This window comes from Bolinopsis microptera, chromosome 7, assembly GCF_026151205.1.
Source record: "Bolinopsis microptera isolate Bmic1 chromosome 7, MBARI_Bmic_1.0, whole genome shotgun sequence".
Taxonomy (NCBI): domain Eukaryota; kingdom Metazoa; phylum Ctenophora; class Tentaculata; order Lobata; family Bolinopsidae; genus Bolinopsis; species Bolinopsis microptera.
In genome coordinates, this window is record NC_087078.1 from 14,301,223 (window position 1) to 14,324,808 (window position 23,586).

The 23,586-nt window shown below is 38.9% G+C and overlaps 1 protein-coding gene across 3 annotated transcripts in view; it reads left to right on the forward strand.

Moving 5' to 3' along the window:
* The window catches only part of LOC134818935 (solute carrier organic anion transporter family member 4A1-like), a 94,104-nt gene extending 70,914 nt beyond the window's left edge, over nucleotides 1-23,190 (forward strand). The window contains exons 2-13 of one of the 3 annotated variants that reach the window (XM_063828662.1): nucleotides 12,496-12,594; nucleotides 17,022-17,166; nucleotides 17,658-17,869; nucleotides 18,050-18,079; nucleotides 18,699-18,820; nucleotides 18,974-19,363; nucleotides 19,493-19,697; nucleotides 20,620-20,841; nucleotides 21,016-21,187; nucleotides 21,709-21,902; nucleotides 22,116-22,292; nucleotides 22,561-23,190. In XM_063828662.1, coding sequence (XP_063684732.1) covers nucleotides 12,500-12,594; nucleotides 17,022-17,166; nucleotides 17,658-17,869; nucleotides 18,050-18,079; nucleotides 18,699-18,820; nucleotides 18,974-19,363; nucleotides 19,493-19,697; nucleotides 20,620-20,841; nucleotides 21,016-21,187; nucleotides 21,709-21,902; nucleotides 22,116-22,292; nucleotides 22,561-22,879 — 2,283 coding nt within the window. In that variant the 5' untranslated portion in view covers nucleotides 12,496-12,499 and the 3' untranslated portion in view covers nucleotides 22,880-23,190. Of the gene's footprint in view, nucleotides 1-12,495; nucleotides 12,595-14,309; nucleotides 14,508-17,021; nucleotides 17,167-17,657; nucleotides 17,870-18,049; nucleotides 18,080-18,698; nucleotides 18,821-18,973; nucleotides 19,364-19,492; nucleotides 19,698-20,619; nucleotides 20,842-21,015; nucleotides 21,188-21,708; nucleotides 21,903-22,115; nucleotides 22,293-22,560 lie in introns of those variants that run through there. The other 2 variants (XM_063828661.1, XM_063828663.1) reach the window with 2 other exon arrangements.
* The last annotated feature ends 396 nt before the right edge of the window (nucleotides 23,191-23,586 follow it).

Sequence of the window (23,586 nt, forward strand, 5' to 3'; positions counted from 1 at the left end):
TTCACTCTAGTTTCACTCTAGATATTCGTTATTATTGTCGTTACTATATATACATCGTTTAACCAATGAGCTTCCAGCAGTAGCCAATAAAAACATTGAATCACTATCACGTGTAAAAACAAGTATGGTTCGTTTCCCCGACAGTATCCAGATTTATCGAGAGCAGTTATCGAAACAAAAATCGATCTATCATTAAACTTTTTCTATATGGCTGTTCAACTTCAGTCCGCCGTAGGCTACGACTACAGCAAAGAGAGACAGACATTTTAAAGATTAATACAATAATTGCAAATTACAATTATTTCTTAGCTCCATGACCAGGTTCTACGAAATAGCAAAAAAGCTTTGGTCTACATAATAAGAAGAGTCGGCTCAACAAAAGACTATCATGACTCAATACAACTTAAGATCCCAACCCAATGGGCCAATACAACTTAAGATCCCAACCCAATATGGGGCAATACAACTTAAGATCACAACACAATGGGCCAATACAACTTAAGATCCCAACCTAATGGGCCAATACAACTTAAGAAATAAGATCCCAACCCAATATAATGAGGCAGTACAACTTAAGATCCCAACCCAATATGGGCCAATACAACTTAAGATCTCTGTTGGAGTCAATAAGTAGGTATCACAGTAATATCTAGCAGATATCAGGCCTGTAATGATGCTCCTTATCTTCTTGTTGTACTATAAGTACTACAACTATATTATATCTCATCTCATACAGGAAATAATCATAGTTAGTGGACTAAAGATATCAGAGAAACAATGATAACTCCTAGTTGGATGTACTAGAGTTCCTACCTAGAGTACACCTTGCCACCAGTCACCAGACTGGTCAGCATAATAGTATGGAGCTAATTCAGAGAGCTCTGTAGGATTATTGTCTAGCAGCACCAACAACCATCATACGCACCTCAATGGTTGAGTGCAGACTGCAGGTGCCACACCTTGTCGAATGCAAATAGCTCTTATACTAGGAACTACAGCCGTCCTAACAGAATCTAATCGCGCTTGAATTTAATACGAACAAAGATACGAGAAAACAATTAAAATGTTAAGTTGTCTTCCTCAAAACGTATGTGTCCGCCAAAATAGCGAATCGAGAACTTGAAAGAAGAACTTTGATAAAATGGCTATTTAATTTGAACTAATTCTATGATCTATCGCCATTCGCCCGAGATTCCCTTTAGGACTAATTAGATATTGTAAAAATGGTAATTGTTTATCAGGAAAGATTAATTAGAATTCGGCGTTGCATCAAATTGGTCAGCGCGGTATTGAACTTTGACGTGTAGTGCTATTATACCGATTGTGCTGCACAATTAATGGAATTTTTGAAACTCTTTCAGAAATTACACAGCTCTATTAATTTTGGTCACACTGATCGCGAGTGGGTTAAAAATTTGACAACAGCTGACAACCAATAGACGTTAAAAATTAAAATTAAACAACATGAACACGAGTTCATATCATGGGAACACGAATTACGATCATAATATAAACAATTACAAACTCGGAACTGGGATAACAAATATTCTATCATAACCACGTCCTACGCGCGCGGCACGGGTCACGTGACTTGATGATATCATCACGTGACAAGACACCAATTCTCTGATTGAACGAATAAGTGTTGTATTGGGACCTACACGCGTGTTCTACGGCTCTAGTACGCACACTGATAGTGATATGATACATCTCTTGTGTAGTTTCTGGTGGTTCTCCACAGCTATATCTATTCATCTCATTTCATTTCATTCCGTCGAAAGTGCACCACCTTTTATTAGTCCTATTGTACCAGCTTTTGTACAGCAAAAATTACAAAGTTTAGGGATGCATACCTTACATGCAGGTTGCAGAAATGCTGACCCTTAACTGTAGCTATGATTTGTCGTGAAACTTCAACCCAACTTTTTGAAATATTTCTTTCATAACTCCTCAGTCTTCATATTCTTTAGATTCTGCGTACCTATTATATTTGTAGCTCCTTCTAATCCCAGCTCCTGAGCGAAGTTTGACGTCTGTACCTGGTAACTAGTATAGTTACCATTTTAACATATTCTGTACACTTCTGGTTAGCATATTAACGAAGTCTGTACACTACCGGTTACCATGGTAACGCAATCTGCACGCTACTGGTTACCATGATTACACAGTCGGTGCGTCCTACTGGTTAGTGGTTACCATTGATACACAGAAACACCGACCGGAACAACGTTTTCCTTTCTCATTAATGTAACGTCTCATTATCTTGCATTATTATTTCCAATATCTAGTCTAAGTCAGTATATAAGTCGTGCAGCTTCCCGTTTCAAACTTGAGCAGTGCGCTCAACGATCACTACAAACATTTGCTTATTTAACATAAACATATATGCGCATAATATACATACAATGATGATCTCAATAATAGTTTAATGATGCAACTTGTTAAATGTTAATTCCGTTATTTTAATTTCCATTGTCTGAATCATGTTTATTGTTTAATGGTTACACTTACACAATCTACAATATACATCCGACTACCTAGCTTACTGCAGTTGCCTGACTAAACCTCATGAAACCATGACTGTGCTCGAATGTTCTAATTGTAACTGTTCATGTTGTATAATTGTAGTATCGCTTATATTGCTCGTTCCTAGGTTAAGGTATACATACAGTAATTCTCGTTTTCTGACAGCCTTGTAAATTGTAACTTGTATTTTTACCCATCCTTTAAAGTTTAATTTTTAACAAATTTTGTGAGAAAATCTGGATTCTTAAATGGTCTCATAAACGTACATTTTTTGATAACCATCTGCAAGTAAATTTTCATTGCTTAAGATTAACAATTTCCCGGCCCCAGCCCCCACACTACGGGTAACACGAGGACCGCCGCCCCACTGCTAGTAATATGAGGACCGCCGCCCCACTGCTAGTAACACGAGGACCGCCGCCCCACTGCTAGTAACACGAGGACCGCCGCCCCACTGCTAGTAATATGATCGTATATTTCTCATACTTCACTCCCACCAGCGGACAGTATAACAATTATCGTTTAATCAGTGTTGTTGGACGTTCCTGCGAGTTTTGTGCAGATTTGAACCTTGTAAACCTTAGTCCAGGTCGCAAGGAAGTGACACTGCCGCCGCACACTTAGCCATTATCTCCGTGTCTGCTTTGTGGTGGTGATATTTGTGTGTCTGATCACGTTCATCATATTGTTTGTTGCTATTTATAGAGCCTATCAGAAGTTCCACTACCGTTATTAAATTGCCAGCATCTGTGCCACTCGCATAGTGATGCCTAACCTTATAATGTAATCAACTTAATAACACCAGAATGTGTGTGTGTGTGTCTGTTCGTGTGTAATTTCCGAACGGTTATACAAAAAAAACGGTAATAGTTACGGGACTGGTTTTTTCGGTATAGTGCCGACAAAACTCTGATGAAGCCCATAAGCAAATTTTATAAAAATCGGCCGGTGGTAAGTGGTTTAATTGATGGTTTTGTACCACAAAATATGTTACATAAAATGGCTTGAGAAGAACGGCAAGAGTTACGGGGCTAGCTCTCTCTCTCTCTCTCTCTGCATATGTAGCGTATATATACATGGCGTATATATTACATGGTCATATGATACTATAAACTTATTAGGGGAGGGAGTGCTCAAACGGTCTGTTTGGACTGTAGAGAGAGTTCATACTTTCATACGACAATGTAATGCATGTTGACAAATATGATAGGCTGGTGTGGTGCAGGGTTAATTTCTATTGATTATTGATTAAGAATTACAATTTTTTAAGCATACTATTGGATACGTGAGGGCACTCCGAATACAATTGCTCGCCTAATCCGGGTTTTGACTCAGCGGGTAATTACTCCTACCCTTTTTAACTGCGGCAGTGAAATCCCGGCCGTAGGCCGGGTTACACTAGTATACTTATAATTCAGTTCACTTTGTCATTGTTACCGACTACCTTAGATCATCGGAGAGTTGGGTAATGGTGATACCTTGAGGGGCACGTAGTACTTACCTTTTAAGGTATGATCCCTTGGGGGTCACTGCATAATGCCATATTTGGTATATTATCAGAGAATTATAGCTAGTTGGATCACTTGGAGTTACTTCTATTTTGTTCCTTCTTGTTCAGTTTTAAAAACACAATCTTTTGTTGTTTTTGGTCTGTTGCCTATAATCCACTCCAATTGTTACTCTTTACTTATTGTTCAGCTGGACTGTTAAAAACCCCACCAGTTAGGTATTTACATGTAAATTGTAAGGTGATATTAATGTACCCTAAATCCCATCTGCTGTCTTCTTTTTTAATTGTAGTTGTGTGTGGTCTACAGACTTCAGTCTTTCGTCACAAAACCACGGTGTACTTATTGACTACAAACTCTAACTAGGTACTAAATAGTCAACAGTCTTGGTTGGTGTCAAGTTTCAGGTTACACTAAAAGAATAATAAAGCACTAAGAAGTAAGAGTCATAAAAGTTAAACATTTCTATTTTGCATTTACTGTAGCATATAATGTACAGAATGGAAGACACATTGGCAACACTTTGTTCACGCTCGCACTGCATAGTGCACACTGCACAGTGCACACAGCACGCACACTTGTTTATCATTGCCACCCCCGTGATAGCGTCAGAGCATGTTAACATCCATCCTACCTAATCGTTACTAATTACCATGTATAGCTATTGTAGCACCTAGACATGAAAAGGAACACACTTTAAAAGGTCTCACTCTGACGAGGCCCTCATACTGTGCTGTGTGGACGGGAAGTGCTAGTACCTTTCTGGAGGTGAGCCAGTGTCTTATTACCGGCTCACTTAGCTCGACTGGTATAGCTATTACACGTTCAGTGTTACTTTGCTGCTTTTTATGCTCCCTCTGTAAACTGATGATATTGATATCAATACATGTGATCCACTGTTTCAGTCTACTGATATAGTTGCTTAATTTTAATTACTTAATCCCCGGCTCCCAGGGTGTTCAAACACATGCTCTCTCTCTTTGTTTGCAGTTTATTAAAATGATTGATGTTGTGTTGCAAATAGAATTTACTATTTGTTTCATTTGACCATTTAAAAACAAACTTCTTCTCATTCCTCTACAAGCCCTTTTAATTGTCTTCGCCCGTAGTGTGTGACACTAGGGGTAGTGTGTAGTTGGTGTGTAGTATCTGTGTAGTGTTGTAATATCTATTATTACCGCAGCAGTAGGTAGCATGACAAGTAAGACTGAACATTCCATGTGTTTGTGTGCTTTACTAGGTTCACATGGTCATCACTCCTTGCTCAGACTACATACACTACATACTAGAGCAGATCACAATGTGAGATACAGTGTATCTTGTTTGATAAAGTGTTTAGTATCCAGTTTGATACAGTATCTCTCTAATTCATTCATGACCACCTGGCACAACCTGGCACTATGTCAGGAAAGTGGAAACATATGACCACAATTTCCGCTTCATTTTCCGCTTCAGTTACCACATCAGTTCCCTCGACTCGTCTTTAGTTTCTATGACAATACTTTTGTTTTAAAATGTCCTACATACCTTTAAAAGACATGTTTTGGTGCGGTAAATATTTAACCAGTCCACTTAAGAAGAAGGTTGGTCCAGGGGTTAGTAATTATCAGAAGTAAATAATGACTTATTTCCCTTGGCAGTGTCCGGTGTGTACCTATAGTGTGTGCCTGACAATTTATCTGATCAAGCTTCAAGTCTATTTATCATGTTTATATCTATTGTCTAGCAGCACTCACCAAACTAACACATCCAGGGCACGACAACTGGCGAGCAAATAGGCCGCCGTAATCGGTGGAAATTAAGATTTATGGGGTACCCTCGTACATCGCAACGAATATATGGGATGATTATGAGTAAACCTAAAAGGTTTCGAGTGACACCATGGTCAGTGAGTCAGGGTAAGGTATAATTTTGGGAGCTGGGTAAAGGTAAGAGTTAGGGTTAATTAGGGTTAGGGTGGGGGTTATAGTCAACAAGTGGAGTCCGCGGCGGATCAGTTCTGAGTCCACCATTCAGTGAAAACCCGCGGTGAATTCGGCAGAGTAATTGATTTTTGTACTGATCAGTGATGAGTAGTTCACCTCGACCTGATTTGGAGTCGAGTCCAAAAACCCACATACAGACCCAACAATAGTCTGATGAAAAATATGTCGTAAGACTCACGGCGGACTCCCCTCAGACCCAGGCGGGTTCGAGCCGCGAGTCATACAAAATATATTTCATGATCTAACGTCCGCCAGTTGCACTGCCACAGTTGATGTGTATAGTCTATGAGTATGACTATGAGCTGGCGAATTAAACAATTATTTAACGTCATGTGTCTTCACAAGCTCAATGCTCGTTCTAATACTATCATATCTTATCTTCATAATATGTAATCATTTCCAGTCGAATAACTCTCAATTTTCAACTGTTCCGGCATCCGAAAATTAAACAATGTTATGCTATCTTGTTTAATATTTTCTACTTGTCTTGTAAGCGTTGTCTAGTATTTCTGGATCGTAAGATTATTAAATTTAGAGTCACCTCAGGTCTTAACATCACATCCGCAATCATCCTCATTTTACTGATTTATGATCACTATTTATAGTTCCAGGAAAAAGTCTTTATTTTGTTGATATATTGCCAAACGTACAATAGTAGATCCTGCAGATAAGTAATTTATCAAAATTATCTAATTTAACCCTTTGTCTTACTATTAATATTATTAGAATATAACATGTTGCTCGGTGTTTAGTTTTATATCACGTAGTCGTTAACTTAGTGGATATAATAATACCCCACACACACCGACTATGTTAACAGCTGTTTCCTCTTAACTAGGGTAATGTTTACTTAGACCGCACTGAAATAGTTCACAAAACAGCCCTGCACACTGCACACTGTACACTGCACAGTGTTGCAGTGCCAGTATGCCAGTGCCAGTGTTACAGTGTTACAGTGCCAGTATTACAGTGCCAGTATTACAGTGCCAGCATTACAGTGCCAGTATTACAGTGCCAGTACAACTCCTGTCTAACGCTAATACCGCGTATATGTTTTGTTTTTAGTTCTGTTTTTAGTTCTGGTGCTATATCGCATTACAATTATTAGAACAACAATTATTCAAATGAGAGTTGGTCAGTGTCGTTGTATTCTGTGTAGTGGTCAGTACATCGTCCAGACATCGCCTCATTCCCCACGCCTGGTGTGATTGTAGTGTCGTGCTCTAATGAATCCACTTATATTTAACTCTACACTTCTACATCCTCTATCAAGTTATAATTCCCTTAATATTGACACTTACTTCTACTCCTTCTATTAACTTATTCCGTTGCTGTTGACACGTTATACTACACGATATCACTTAACCCCTACAGCCCACTACATTCTATTAAGGATCGTCTTATAACACTCCTAGTTTCCAGCTTACTTGCCTGACACGCTTTTGTCGAATACATAATAATAGACTTATACTGCAGTAGTGTGTATTGTTAATGTTAGTTAGTTAGCGTCACTAGAATAATATATACAACACGTGTCATATGCCGTTAAAATGACCACAAAGTTCATTGTTATATCGCGTGTTATTGCACAACACGTATTGTTTAAACACTGTGTACTGTATAGTAAGAAATAATCTATCCCTATGCGGTGACCCTATATATATACATATCACCGGAGACTCGCGGGCGGAACAAAATATTGCACGCGCACGCGCGTGCAATATTTCATATGTCCCCGAGGGCGCTAGCCCGAGGAGGACATATTTTCGTATAGCACGGAGGGCCCATCGGGCCCGAGTGCTATACGATTTTTCCGCCCGCGGGTCGAGGTGATGTGGATTATATCCACCAGCGTGAGCTTTTTCTTACAGATATTAGTTTTTTTTATATCGGGTATATCCATGAGCTTCTCAAGTGTAGTTGTTATGCCACTAATTAGATGATCATTTACTAAGTTTTATAAATGTAAATATATCGACAATGTAATATATCCACAAGTGGGCGTTTATCACGAAGCTTCAGTTTCCAACAATCACAGCAAATTAATGTACAAGATTTCAGAAATTTTACGAGAAAATCATGTTGCTTTTAGTTTAAGATGTTATAGAACAGGCCAAAATGACTGACTATAGAACGAAAAACCGGCCGCTATCAAACAATGTTTCAGCTCATTGTTTCATGTACATATAATTTTATTGTAAACAATCAAAATATAGGCCCTTCCTCCCTCTCTCCCTCATCTCATTATCTCCCTCTCTCACTCTCTCACTCTCTCCCTATCTTCCTTTCTCTTTCTCCCACTCTCCTTACCTCCCTCTCTCCCTCTATCCCTCTCTCTTTATCTCCATCTCTCCTCATCTCCCTCTCTCCTCCTCTCCCTCTCTTTCTCTCCCTCTCTACTTTTCTACCTCTCTCCCCTCTCCCTCCCTGGAACCAGAACAAGCACCGCCAGTCGCCACAGAGCCTGCTACTACCACGTGAGTTGTAATTATCAGTTACCAGGGTAACCAGGGTTACCCAGGTAACCAGTTACTAGAGTTTCTGTAGCAGCTACTGAGTGACTGGACAATCAAAAGTAGTGACCCAGAGAGCTCGAGATCACAGTCTGATTATGGACATTGAATATGAAAGTTAAAGATCAAATTTATAACATCAATTTAAATGGCAGTTTCAAAACAAAAACAGGGCAAAATATCTTTTGGGAACACAATAGAATAACACGTAAAATGTCGGCCTAAATTTCAAGGTTTATCAACTGAAATAGTGAACTGAAAATGGTAAACACAAAACAATTATCGATACTAATGGATATCACAGGCTTAGACTTAACGTCTCCACGAATTTGGTAACCATAGTAACAGTGTGTCACGTGTTAATTATGAGCCAATCATGGCAATCTGCGAGAAAACTGATATAGCATCCGATATAACATAAGCTCAGAGTTCAGAGTTCAGAGTTGATACATTCTTTACATCCACATATTGCCGTGGGAACTATTAAAGTGTACTGTGTAGTGTGTAAGTGTGGATCAATAACACTGTTCAGTGTTCAGATTTCATGTCATCTGCTCACGAGATGTATCATCAGCGAGATGTATCATCAGGAGACGATACAGAAACTGAAAATATTTTAGAGAACTCCGGGCTATATTGCTACTGGTCAAATTAAATGTCACTTGTTAGCGGGCTATATCATGAGCGGGCTGTAGAGATATCGGGCCCTTTGACAGCGGGCTGGTGAGAGCCCGCTATGCGAAAAAGCGCACGCTGGTGGATATAAGTAATTTATCAAAATTATCTAATTTAACCCTTTGTCTTACTATTAATATTATTAGAATATAACATGTTGCTCGGTGTTTAGTTTTATATCACGTAGTCGTTAACTTAGTGGATATAATAATACCCCACACACACCGACTATGTTAACAGCTGTTTCCTCTTAACTAGGGTAATGTTTACTTAGACCGCACTGAAATAGTTCACAAAACAGCCCTGCACACTGTACACTGCACAGTGTTGCAGTGCCAGTATGCCAGTGCCAGTGTTACAGTGTTACAGTGCCAGTATTACAGTGCCAGTGTTACAGTGCCAGTATGCCAGTGCCAGTACAACTCCTGTCTAACGCTAATACCGCGTATATGTTTTGTTTTTAGTTCTGTTTTTAGTTCTGGTGCTATATCGCATTACAATTATTAGAACAACAATTATTCAAATGAGAGTTGGTCAGTGTCGTTGTATTCTGTGTAGTGGTCAGTACATCGTCCAGACATCGCCTCATTCCCCACGCCTGGTGTGATTGTAGTGTCGTGCTCTAATGAATCCACTTATATTTAACTCTACACTTCTACATCCTCTATCAAGTTATAATTCCCTTAATATTGACACTTACTTCTACTCCTTCTATTAACTTATTCCGTTGCTGTTGACACGTTATACTACACGATATCACTTAACCCCTACAGCCCACTACATTCTATTAAGGATCGTCTTATAACACTCCTAGTTTCCAGCTTACTTGCCTGACACGCTTTTGTCGAATACATAATAATAGACTTATACTGCAGTAGTGTGTATTGTTAATGTTAGTTAGTTAGCGTCACTAGAATAATATATACAACACGTGTCATATGCCGTTAAAATGACCACAAAGTTCATTGTTATATCGCGTGTTATTGCACAACACTAACGTATTGTTTAAACACTGTGTACTGTATAGTAAGAAATAATCTATCCCTATGCGGTGACCCTATATATATACATATCACCGGAGACTCGCGGGCGGAACAAAATATTGCACGCGCACGCGCGTGCAATATTTCATATGTCCCCGAGGGCGCTAGCCCGAGGAGGACATATTTTCGTATAGCACGGAGGGCCCATCGGGCCCGAGTGCTATACGATTTTTCCGCCCGCGGGTCGAGGTGATGTGGATTATATCCACCAGCGTGAGCTTTTTCTTACAGATATTAGTTTTTTTTATATCGGGTATATCCATGAGCTTCTCAAGTGTAGTTGTTATGCCACTAATTAGATGATCATTTACTAAGTTTTATAAATGTAAATATATCGACAATGTAATATATCCACAAGTGGGCGTTTATCACGAAGCTTCAGTTTCCAACAATCACAGCAAATTAATGTACAAGATTTCAGAAATTTTACGAGAAAATCATGTTGCTTTTAGTTTAAGATGTTATAGAACAGGCCAAAATGACTGACTATAGAACGAAAAACCGGCCGCTATCAAACAATGTTTCAGCTCATTGTTTCATGTACATATAATTTTATTGTAAACAATCAAAATATAGGCCCTTCCTCCCTCTCTCCCTCATCTCATTATCTCCCTCTCTCACTCTCTCACTCTCTCCCTATCTTCCTTTCTCTTTCTCCCACTCTCCTTACCTCCCTCTCTCCCTCTATCCCTCTCTCTTTATCTCCATCTCTCCTCATCTCCCTCTCTCCTCCTCTCCCTCTCTTTCTCTCCCTCTCTACTTTTCTACCTCTCTCCCCTCTCCCTCCCTGGAACCAGAACAAGCACCGCCAGTCGCCACAGAGCCTGCTACTACCACGTGAGTTGTAATTATCAGTTACCAGGGTAACCAGGGTTACCCAGGTAACCAGTTACTAGAGTTTCTGTAGCAGCTACTGAGTGACTGGACAATCAAAAGTAGTGACCCAGAGAGCTCGAGATCACAGTCTGATTATGGACATTGAATATGAAAGTTAAAGATCAAATTTATAACATCAATTTAAATGGCAGTTTCAAAACAAAAACAGGGCAAAATATCTTTTGGGAACACAATAGAATAACACGTAAAATGTCGGCCTAAATTTCAAGGTTTATCAACTGAAATAGTGAACTGAAAATGGTAAACACAAAACAATTATCGATACTAATGGATATCACAGGCTTAGACTTAACGTCTCCACGAATTTGGTAACCATAGTAACAGTGTGTCACGTGTTAATTATGAGCCAATCATGGCAATCTGCGAGAAAACTGATATAGCATCCGATATAACATAAGCTCAGAGTTCAGAGTTCAGAGTTGATACATTCTTTACATCCACATATTGCCGTGGGAACTATTAAAGTGTACTGTGTAGTGTGTAAGTGTGGATCAATAACACTGTTCAGTGTTCAGATTTCATGTCATCTGCTCACGAGATGTATCATCAGCGAGATGTATCATCAGGAGACGATACAGAAACTGAAAATATTTTAGAGAACTCCGGGCTATATTGCTACTGGTCAAATTAAATGTCACTTGTTAGCGGGCTATATCATGAGCGGGCTGTAGAGATATCGGGCCCTTTGACAGCGGGCTGGTGAGAGCCCGCTATGCGAAAAAGCGCACGCTGGTGGATATATAGATCTCTCCACAGATCACATCGGCATATTCGAGGCCTCGTGGTATCTCTATACCTACTCAGTACCTACTCATTACTACTAACATCTCGTCATATTTTGAGTTATTTCATTTGTTCTGTAGTGTTCTGTGATCTTACATTTCATTGTTACGTGCTTCTTTTGTCTTGCTTTTTTATTTTGATAGTTTTAATCCGTAGGAATGTATCGGATGCATGTCAAATAATTAACATGCTACAGTTAATTAATGTATTGTTGTATCCCAATACTTACATAATACGCTATGGTCAGTTCTCTTCTTCTTCTGATTGGTCGGCGTCGACTGTAAGCCTTCCTTTCGGTGGCTTTCACAACGAGCCCCTATGTCTCCAACTCCTGCTGCTGGAGAGAGAGAGAGACTCCCAAATTATATACCATTAATACCAAATTATATACTCACGCCTTACGGGCATCTTTTGTCTTGCTATTCTATTTTGATCACTTTTTAATCTCTAAGAATTTTATGTATCATAAAAATGCTACAGCTCAGCTTAATGTTTTGTTTTATCTCGGAATTTGCCGGATTTATTTCCCATATTTCTCATATTTAACCCAGTGTACTTCTCATGTAGCTATGCCAAACGTTGTAGCAGAGCGAATAATAGATGTTTTCAGAATATTCAAACCTAAATGGAACAGTCTTCAGAAAGACACAAACAGAGAGGAACAGTGAGTAGCAAACTTTATTCTTAATAATTTACAGCGAGATAATATTGAGATTAGAAGAATGTCCAGAGCGATTGATTGAGTACACTCGGTAACCCGAGGGTGTCCATTATAAAGACCTTGTGGGCCAACTACACTATTCTAATTGTAATTGCAACTGTGTCAACGTTTTGTTTCTCTGTAACATTTTCTCTGCAACTCTTCTAGAGGTACACTACACATCACACCAGTGTTAGAAGCAGTGTATAACTTTATAGTGCAACAAGCAGACTTTAGTCTAGCCACCTCCTGCCACCTACGCAACATGTAAAGTTAAAGGACGACAAGGGGGGGGGGCCCCCCACGGGGGGGTACCAAGCCTTTTAGTTTGTATAGAGTCACCAGTCACCAACAAAACATAACGTAACGTCTGCCCTACTTAACTGATTCTCTTAATTTCACCAGTGGGGCAGCGAGGTGGTGCTGACTGCTGTACCCACAACCCGTGCGGTTTGGTGACTGATATCAGTATAGCCGGAACTAGGAGTAGGTTCCACAGTTGAAAGTACAATTTTCTCGTAGTTTATTCACATCTCATAAGCTCATGTTATATACACCAACATAATATTATATGTGAATTATGATATTCACTCTCCGGGTCGAACAACAGGAAAACACTGCGTCTAAATTCGTGAAGCACGTGCTCCTTCATAAACAGCTTGGTTGAACGGGGGAAATGTTAGCATATGTAACCGGTCTCGAAACAGCATTCTAAATGTCAGAGTCAGACTAAATGTCACGTGATCAGAACACGTGACTGGTTTCTGCTTAGTGATTGGTTGAGATGTTGCACTATCCGCTGTAGGATTGGTTGGGTAGCAAGACAAGAGATAGGAAATCCCCGGGGTATATTTGCCTGCTAGTTCTCTCAGTCCCTCAATTTTGCTTGCTTTGTCCCTTGACGGTTTGTCTGCAGTTGCTACCCCAAGTAGAAGATACTGCAGAACTTGTCGCTCCCCAAGAAGATGCAACCGGAACAGAAACTTATATTGAAACTCATATTTCTTCACGACGCAAGGTTAGCTTTTATGTATGACCGAATGAATATATGAATGGGCGACTCTAGCAAGCTAGTGGTCCATCTCCTTTTCTTTCGCGGTACGGCCTCAGCGTTTTTCGATGTCACTGAACTACACTACACAATACACGTAAGCATTAGAGTCATTTCAAATCTCTAACGAAAGCCTCTACCATGGTTTAGTAAGAGACAGCTGCCCTCAGCTTGGAGATCTTGACCCAGCCCAGATTCGAACTCTCTACCTCAGGTCCACCTCCAGTAAACAGGCGGAATAATTACCCAAAACAGGCGGAATAACGGAGATTACCCAACTGAGCCACTGAGCCATATCACGTGATTAGCTGACTGACTTGCTGACTGGGCTTAGCACGCGCCGATAAGCCCGGTTAACATGTCTCCTCTCTTACTCTCTTATCTGTAGGTTAATTTCTAACGTGACCTAGCCCTACTGGTATCATGTATGTTATTATGGTACTCAAATATACCAGTATTAATGAGACACTCTCTCTCTCTCTCGGTCCAGCTGTGTGTGTGTGCGTGTTATGAACCTTGCTTTAACTGACACACTACACCACAATCTTTTTAATCCAGTTTAGATAAGCAAGGTCACGTTACGTAGCGCCGGTACTACTAAACCTTACATTGGTCCGGCTCTATTTACTTGTCACACTGGTACATTGCGCACCTCTCAATTGTTGGTTGTTACACTATATAGTTGTTACTAAAGTTACTTTGGTTGCTAAGTTACTGTTGCTATGGGTCTAGGACGGGTTAGGAGAAGAAGTTACAAGCTGCAGGAGGTAGAAGAAATGAGGAAATCTTTTCTTGAAGAAGAGGAGGAGGAGGAGGACGGTTCAGTGTTAGTTCTATCCTTTACTCGTCTGTTGATAGATACCGCTCCAACTTTATTTTGTTGATTCAGACAGTACTGTCGGTTCGAATGAACGAATATAATATATGTTTGTTTGTTTGTTTATAATACCGGTGCCCAATCTCGTATCAGATATGATCCAACTCAAGGGTTGCGTGTAATTACGGATGTTTCCTGCAAGGGTATTCATATCATTAAGCATTCATTTCTGGGTTCTGTAAAACTGCAGTAATTATAATTGTGCTAGAATGTTTAGTAATTTGGATCGATATCGGACACACTGGACAGGGCAACCCTTGATCCAATTTCACGAATACTGGAAGATTCGTGTCACCAACCTCTGGGTGTCCTGCATGCCTCAAAATTTAAAATTTATCCCTAATTTTGCACATTGTACTGGAATGTTACAAACAGAGTGATGTATTCGTTATATCCTAGATACAATTTTAGAAGATGAAAATTAACGATGTAATCCTGTGAAACGTGAGTTTATTTCCTGGTTGCTATAGTCAGCTATAAGGTCGGAAATGAAAAATGTATAACATTGATACCTGTACCTACCAAACCAATTATTCGGCGAAGGTAGCCTCGTGGGTTATATACATTATATAAATATAATATTTATATAATTAATACTGGATAAACCAAGGTGTCCCTTGGCCCTTACTGTACAAACCCAAATTCTAAGAGTATGGACTTGAGTTTTTACTCTCCAACACGCGCATATCAAAACAAACCCAAAGACTTTTACTTTTTAGTCTTTATTTGAAATGATTTGTCGGTAATATCTCCCTCTCACAACGGTTTAACACTCACAAACGTTTCACGCAACTTATCTTTTTAAGTCTTTACACAAATTACCATATTTTTAAGTTTTATCAGCACCGCACAATTTTCCCTCCGTGATATAATACCGCTTCTTTCTGATTCAACTTGCTTTTTCTTTTTAACAGTTTAAGTTCGTTATCAAGTTAATTTCGACTGAATTATAAGCTTTCATACGGTCATGTCATACGGTCATGTCATTATTGTACTTAGAAAAGACGAAATTGAGAATTTTTCCAGACATTAATCTACAGCGTGAGACAGCTAATGATAAATAATTTGGTTATTTTATAATTAAAGGGAAAGTTGGGCGATTTTCTTAACCTTAAAAAAGACCGACAAAAATCCTATAAAAAAGTCTGACTGAACTGAACCGAACACTACACAGCGTTATCTCTACACCGTAATCTGCACACAGTTTTCTGTACACGGTACACTAGCTCTGTACGCAAATGGAGCTGATACGAATAAAGTTATATCAAATTAGTGTATCATAATTATAATTTAGAATATTATATTAATATTGCATATTATCATTATAACATTATACACGTTTAGCAGTCATGCATTTGGTCATTAAATCACTAATTCATGATGGTTTAGGCAAGGTAATTTGTTCGCGTGTATCTCATTTATAATGAAATACCTGATGGCGTCGTCGTCAAACAACATTAGTGGTTGTGTTTGCTGGCCATGTGTTACGATAATACATTACCAAACTGTGTACATTCTCCAACATGATACAAATATTGTTTGAGTCTATTAAGATATGGTGATTGTTCAGAAAACGTGAGTTTCTCTTAGTTTATATCTCTGTGAAACCTACCCTACATAACTTGAATTTAGTATTCAATAAATTTTTCTGCCTTACGTAAGAAGTTATGCATTAAATTAGTGCACGTATTTTTAGTATTTGATTCCATTGTATGGTCTCAGCAACACGAGGCGGGAATCTCTGTATCTTGCTCTAGGTTTTAATACTTCCTGAAACTCTACCTGTTCTGTCTGCATTCCTACCAACTTTTAATGAGACAAACAATTTAACCGGAAAAAACCGATTGGTCTCATGACTTTGCAGTTTGCGGTACCTTAGATTGTACATGACTTATATTATTTGTAAATGTTTAAACTTAAATTGTATAAACTCTGTAACGTGCGGTTCCTATCTTTTGTTAAGTTTTACACTTTCTCTGACAGGATGCATTCCTGTCACGCCAAATTCCTATCTAGTTATAATCAGACAAATTAGTAAAACCTCAAGAAGTGAACAATGTCCCAATCCCATGACTCTGCCGGGCTTTAAGTTTCATATGACTGATAATGCAGTACGTGATTGGAACTGGCACTTCTAGCTCCGCGTATTAAATTTGACATATGAGACTTGTAGACGGTAGTTTTGAGAGGTTTCTTTTAATTTCAGAGACACCTGATAATCCTTCTGTGATATCAATAATGGGGAGAAATATAGTGGAGATCTTAACTTCTGTGTTGATGAAGCAACATGGATGTTATATTCTCCTGTAATATTCTGCAGAGAAATATGTTCATAGTATTCTGCACAGTCAAGATAGACAACAAGACGGGATCTAAATTTAATCTAAATTGAATTTATCTACCCGACATCTTTTTTACCTAAATTGTTCCCCTAACTATTTCATTAACTATACTTAATTTCAGAACCTCAGTGGACAAAGAAAAGCGGTCCCTGAGATGTGGTCTCCTGAACCTCCGACCCCACTTTCTTCAGAAATTCAATTCCGCCAGATGGTTCTTTGCATTCTTCTGTCTAGCTTTCCTTGTACATCACATGACTAATACTATGGTGGGTTTAAGCTACTTTTAGTGAGAGTAATATACTTTATAACTTAATTATAATAATAAATTGAAGTTTAGTTAAAGAAAACTTCTTGGCCACCTTGTATGTGCTATTGTGGATTAAGGATAGCACCTGGAAGTGCCTGTTCCACAGATAGAATCACGCCAGGCCATGGACTTTAAAGTGACTTTAACACTTTAATTAAACTGCTGTCATGTTTAATGAGCACAAGTCGCTTATCTTATCCGACCAATTATCAGCCACTCCTTGAGTCATTGAAGCATACTAAAATATTACTAAAATATTACTTGAATATTACTAAAATATTGCTACAGTGCCACTTCCAATGCCAAACCAATTTTAGGTTTCACTGTAAGATATTACTAACAGTAACATCATGAAGTTAGCTGTGAAATAACCTCTAAATAGTTTACCTACAAACGTGTAATGCTTGATTTGAAACAAAATGAAATATCAAACCTCTTTTTTTTTTTCAGATATCAGTCAACTTATCCACTATTGAGAAAAGATTTGATCTCTCTTCCACCAAAAGCTCTTTTATAATAAACGCCTACGATATATCCTGTGCAGCGACGGTGATGTTTATATCTCACTTCTGTAAAAATAGCAAACCTAAATGGATTGGGATAGGCATTGTTGTCATGGGAATCGGAGCTCTCATCTTCACTATTCCTCACGTCGCTGAAACGTAAGTTCTTCTTTCTTTTATTCTTTGTGATGTGCTTGCTTTTATCTCTACAATCAAGTGATCAATCAGTATTTCCGGTTTAAAAAGTGATATGCCTTAAAATAGTTTATGTAATTAATTTTTATTTTGTTTTATAGATAAGTTAAAGGTTTTCTATTTCTGATTGTGATAATTTTGCAGAAACTTTTTCACCATAAAAGACGACATGAGGTAGTTATCTGAAAGGGTGGATACTTGATATCGCATGTTGAACTCTCATTTAACGCATGTTCTACTTCTATGCATGCTGAATTATCTTCTTAAAGCATGTTCTGCGACAAATAACTCTAAAAATATGTGAAGGACCTTAGGTATTAGATTCAGAGCAAATCTCTTTCCATTCGGGAGGGAGACTATCGACGTACATTTTCAAAACGCAAAAAATGCTATAATCGACAAAGTCAAGTCTCTCGACATTCTACTTCTATTCCTTTCCATTTTCCACATAGAAGCGAGGAAATCGACCGATATTAAATTTACGGCACAGTTCTTTGAACTTCATGTTTTTTTCGAGACAAAAATGAAAATGATTTTCTTTCTACTCACAGTGATGCAATAACACAGAAATAATGACCCCCGTTTGAAATTGTACTGAGTAAACTATGAACTGAATATAGCATTGCTGAACTTGAAATGTCTGAAGTATGATTGTGAAGCATAAGTAATTCTTCTAACCAACCGAAAGCTGTGTTTTTCTTCCGCTGGAAATGATATCCGACTAGCTTTTATTATTTTACGCAAATTTTATCTAACAAATTGCAGTTAAACTAAATATAAAACTTGATTACAGGGTGACACTAACAGATACGGGGTTGGCTCCAATAGACCATGGTAGATTAATACCTGGTTCTGACAGTGCTATCTGCAGTGCATCAAACGTGCACCCTAACTCAACAACGTGCCCTTCTGAAGGTACGGGCATTTCACATATGTTTCATGCACATTTCACTATCTTATTTTATGTTAATTTCATATTTGTTTCATTGAACGTACATTGCACTCACTTTTATTTCAATTTTATTGCACGTTTATTTCTAATTTATTTCACACTGTGTCTTGTTTCAGGTGTTGAATCCTCTTCAAAATGGTACTTTATATTTGTGATAGGAGCCTTGCTCTTTGGTCTTGGGGGAACGCCTATAAACACTCTTGGGCCCCCATTTCTTGACGAGATATTTCCACCAACTAAAGTCACAGCTTTTTACGGAGTTATGGGCAGTATGTCATGTCTGGGTCCTATCTTCGGGTTCGCATTTGGAGGTTTTATGTTGAAATACTATGTGGACTTCTCCGAGCCTGAAGGACTGACTCCCAGTGACAGTGAGTGGATTGGAGCCTGGTGGACTGGGTTCATACTGTCCGGAATAATGGCAGTTCTCTCAGCCATCCCTCTTATCATGTTCCCTCGCAAACTTCCTGAGGCTGACGAGGTCCTTACTATGAAGATAGCTGCGGGTGAGTTTACCTACCATAAAATAACTATCCTCCTATAATTTAGTTACACTTTTTTACAGCACCATATTACACTTAATAGTATTACGATTGATTTAGTTATCCAATATTGAAAGAACCGCCCTTGCTCAGGTATCGCGTCACCTGAGACCAACAGAGAGTCGGAGAACTCGAAGGAGAAGATGACGGTACTGGAGATGGCACTGGAGTTCTGGCCCACTATAAAGACCCTCTTCAGTAACGGACCCTACATGTGCTGTACACTCTCACAAGCCTTTACTGGTTTCCTCATAGGGGCCTGTTCCTTCCTTCCTAAACTAGTACAGATAGGACTAAAGTGAGTGTTAAATTTATCAGTTTTTTTTTCGTCTCTTTCCCTTAAACATTCAGTCACGAGTATTAATTTGTTAGTCATCGGCTATCTCCAGAATAAGTTTCACCCAAATTTCAGCCTTAAGCACCTGGATTAATACCCGAAGAAAAAATTCCCAAAATTAGATTCGCAAACGGATGTTTTTCGGCCACAATTTGCTCTTCTGAGTTCGTATTTAGAGCTACAACTTGAGCAGATAAATGGTATGTGACCCACTGTAACGGTACTACTAAAGGTGCTACATAAGTAACGTAACTTCACAAGTCGGTATTGAATGTGCATCATGCACCAAACCTAACCTAGAGTAGAAAAATACCCTGGAAATGAGAAGTGCTTGTTCCAGTTTTCCTGGCGTGAGTCAGCTCACCATGGTAAGGTCACTGCCAATAATGAATTAAGTTCCATTTGTAATGTCAATATTATCACGATAACAATGTAAGAATTCTCGTACGAGTAATGCAGATATGAGCGTTGAATGTTGATATAAGTCTCTTAACAATATCAGGCGGTGTAATAAACATTTATCCATTTTATAACCAGCGTTAAAAATGAACAAATTCTGACTGTCCCCGTTAAGAAGGTGACTGGAATTTAATAATTTTGGGGTAACCGATTAGTTTGCACGCTTCACGCTTTGAATTGATTAATCTGGTGAATTATCTCTCATGCTTGTATATTGCATATTTACAGTATTGTAAAGTTATAAGATAACCGGACAGGTTAAAATTAGGGTACCTGGTATTCCTTACCTTCTCTAAAACAATTCATCTTGCAATATTTCCAGCCGTGTAAGCTTCCTCAAAAATACTAAAGTAAAGGTATATAGTTCAGGTTCTAAAGTAACGGTATATTGTTCAGGTTTCTAAAGTAACGGTATATTGTTCAGGTTTGAGCCCTCTCAAGCTAGTTTTTACCTGGGCACAGTGTTGGTATCGGCTGCAGGAGGTGGTTACCTCATCGGCGGTTATCTCTCACAGAAACTCAAAATGGACGGAAAGTCTGCAGCTAAGTACGGCTTTATATTCTCTATATTCGGAGCAATACCTTCCTTTGGTATGTTGATGCACTGTCCGGGAGTGGTTATGGGAGAAGCTTCCTTATCTTCCGGGTAAGTTTCTAGCTTATTGATCTCTTATAGTAATAGCCATTTTACTTGAATAGCACAAATCGAATTTATTACTGTCGTGAAACCCCGATTTACTGCTAACCCCGGCCATTTCCTTTTCCTCAATGTCAATATACATGATTTAAACATACAGTAAAATGATAACTCATATCCCAGGGTTAGCCTAGCCTCAATGCATCCTCTGGACCCAGGATATGCAATGAACATGTGCGCGGATAGCTGCAAGTGTCCCACAGACTATGACCCAGTTTGTGGACAAGACATGACTTTCTCTTCGCCCTGTCACGCGGGGTGCACTGTTAAGGAGCTGATAGACGAAAAATACTATGTAAGTTAGAACAGTTGTTTTACACGTTATAGATGTGGATTCTGGTGGGGAGGTGAGGCATATTTGTTTACATGAAAGTTGACACGACGTGATAAATCCATGCAATAATCCCATATATGGAATAATTGCATGGATTGATCACGTGTCAACTTTTAGGTAAACAAATATGCCTCACCTCCCCACCATAATCCACATCTATTACTCTATTAGTCTTATAATGCTCACTTCCAAATCTTTTAAGTAATGTAATATTACAAACTAGCACACAATATTATGGCGGAGTAAAATGACTGAAATGGCAAATAAAATGGCAAACGAAAGAACTGAATACTGATCAGTATAATGCATGGCCTAAAAGCAATTGATAAGATAAGAGTGTCCCTGTGCGAGCTGATAAGACAGTATTCTCACATTTTACTTTCTTCAGACTCTAGAACATTCTCTCTGAATCAAGATTAGTTAGTCATGTCTTAGGAATCTTTAATTTAAAATACGATAACAATAACACTACCCCTATTCAGAAATTCTCAAACTGCTCATGTCTGATGACGGATGAGATCATTGTGGGACTAGATAACGCATCATACCACGCTACCAGCGGTAAATGCGAGACTGACTGCCCTACCTACGTGCCTGTCATGTACCTTGGCTCAGCTTTTCTAACCCTCTTCTTCTGCTTCCTGGCCCAGCCCGCTAGTATGCTGGCTCTGAACAGGTCAGTTACTTAACAGGTTTCAAGTCTGGTAACTAATCTAGGTAAACTATAGGTAAAAATATAATATTAATCATAAGCTAAAATGTACTAATCTTTGTATTCTAAATTATATTATTATTTATACAGTTTAGTCCCTGCCTAGGTACTACCTAGTACTTAGTAAGTTAGTACTTTACCCCCCTTTGCTCGACTATTATTATGAACCCTCCTCAGGTCTGTTTCTCACCAGCACCTGTCCATGGCGTATGGTATCAGGAACCTGTTATTCCGGACCCTGGGGACCATTCCAGGCCCGGTTCTGTTCGGTATTATCATAGATTCAGCCTGTGCAGTGTGGCAGAGAGGATGTGATGGGAGTTACGGTAGCTGCTGGGAACACGACACAACTAAGTAAGTAAACTTCCTTTTTTCCTTCCCTAAACCTCCCGACCCCTAAACCTCCCGACCCGAAACCTCCCGACCCCCAGACCTCATTTTTGTCCCAACCCCTTTCCCCCCCCCCCCATCTCGTTTACTCTCGAGATAGTTTGTCACGAGGGTAACCCCATACACAATTACTCTCAAACCAGTGTAAGTAAAGTATCAACTGTAAAGTATCAACTGTAAAGTATCAACTGTAAAGTATGAATTGTAGAATGTTAACTGTAACTCTCTCCAGACTGGTATACTCAGTATCAGCAGCGTTTATTGTTGTGAAGATTTTATCGGACGTCTTCCTCTTCCTAACGTGGCGTCTTTACCCTGAAAGTTCAATGTACAGCCCAACTCCCACTCCAGAGGACAACCCTGACGCCCCGCCCGACTATGTTGTCAAGGTAACGGATGACAGTGAGCTGCTTGAGATCACGTACAGGAACCAGGAGAGGAGGGGCTCCGCCCATACCTCCAATAGAAAGAGACTCAGTGATTATTTAAAAAGCGGCCTTGAAAATGGCGGGAAGATTTTTGTTTCCATGGCTCATGAGACCATTGTGTAGCGAAACACAATAAGGATTTATTTTAAAAACAGTTTTTATTCAGACTTTTTAATGGGTGGATTGCTACAGCACTTACTTGTTTACTGTGTGATTGCGGGGCAATTATTGAAATTATTGGATCCAGTCTCTACACCTAATTACCATGGTTACCTTGGTTACTACGGTTACTATGGTCAATAGGTCGACCTGGATTTGTGAGATACATTGTTGGTGATAATTTGGAAGTAAAAAATTTCAAAAATATGTGATGTGATTGTTGTAACAAAAGTTGAGCCTCTGATATGATTTTAGTTAGAATTTAGAATTCCAAATTATTGCCGATGATAAAATACTCATTATTTTTGTTTTGTATTTGTGTTGTGTTCAAATTGAATACAATTCTTCGTTTTATTGGCACTCCTTATGTGAGCTGAGCTACCTGGTTACTACGGCAACAAATGCGGAGTTTACCGTGGTACAGTTAAACCACGATTTACCGTGACGGATATATACACGGAAACCTCGATATACGTTTTTACAAACCGTAGTTAAGTCTATTTAAGTGTAAATCAAACATCATCTTTATACCGATGTTTTGATTTATAATGAAGTTTAGGATGAAGACTCGGCAAATCGTGGTATAACTATAACAGGAGCTGGCCAATAGACCGGAGGGTTCTATTGTGGGTAAGATATTGATCATTTAATTTTTAGTTTTTGATAAGTTG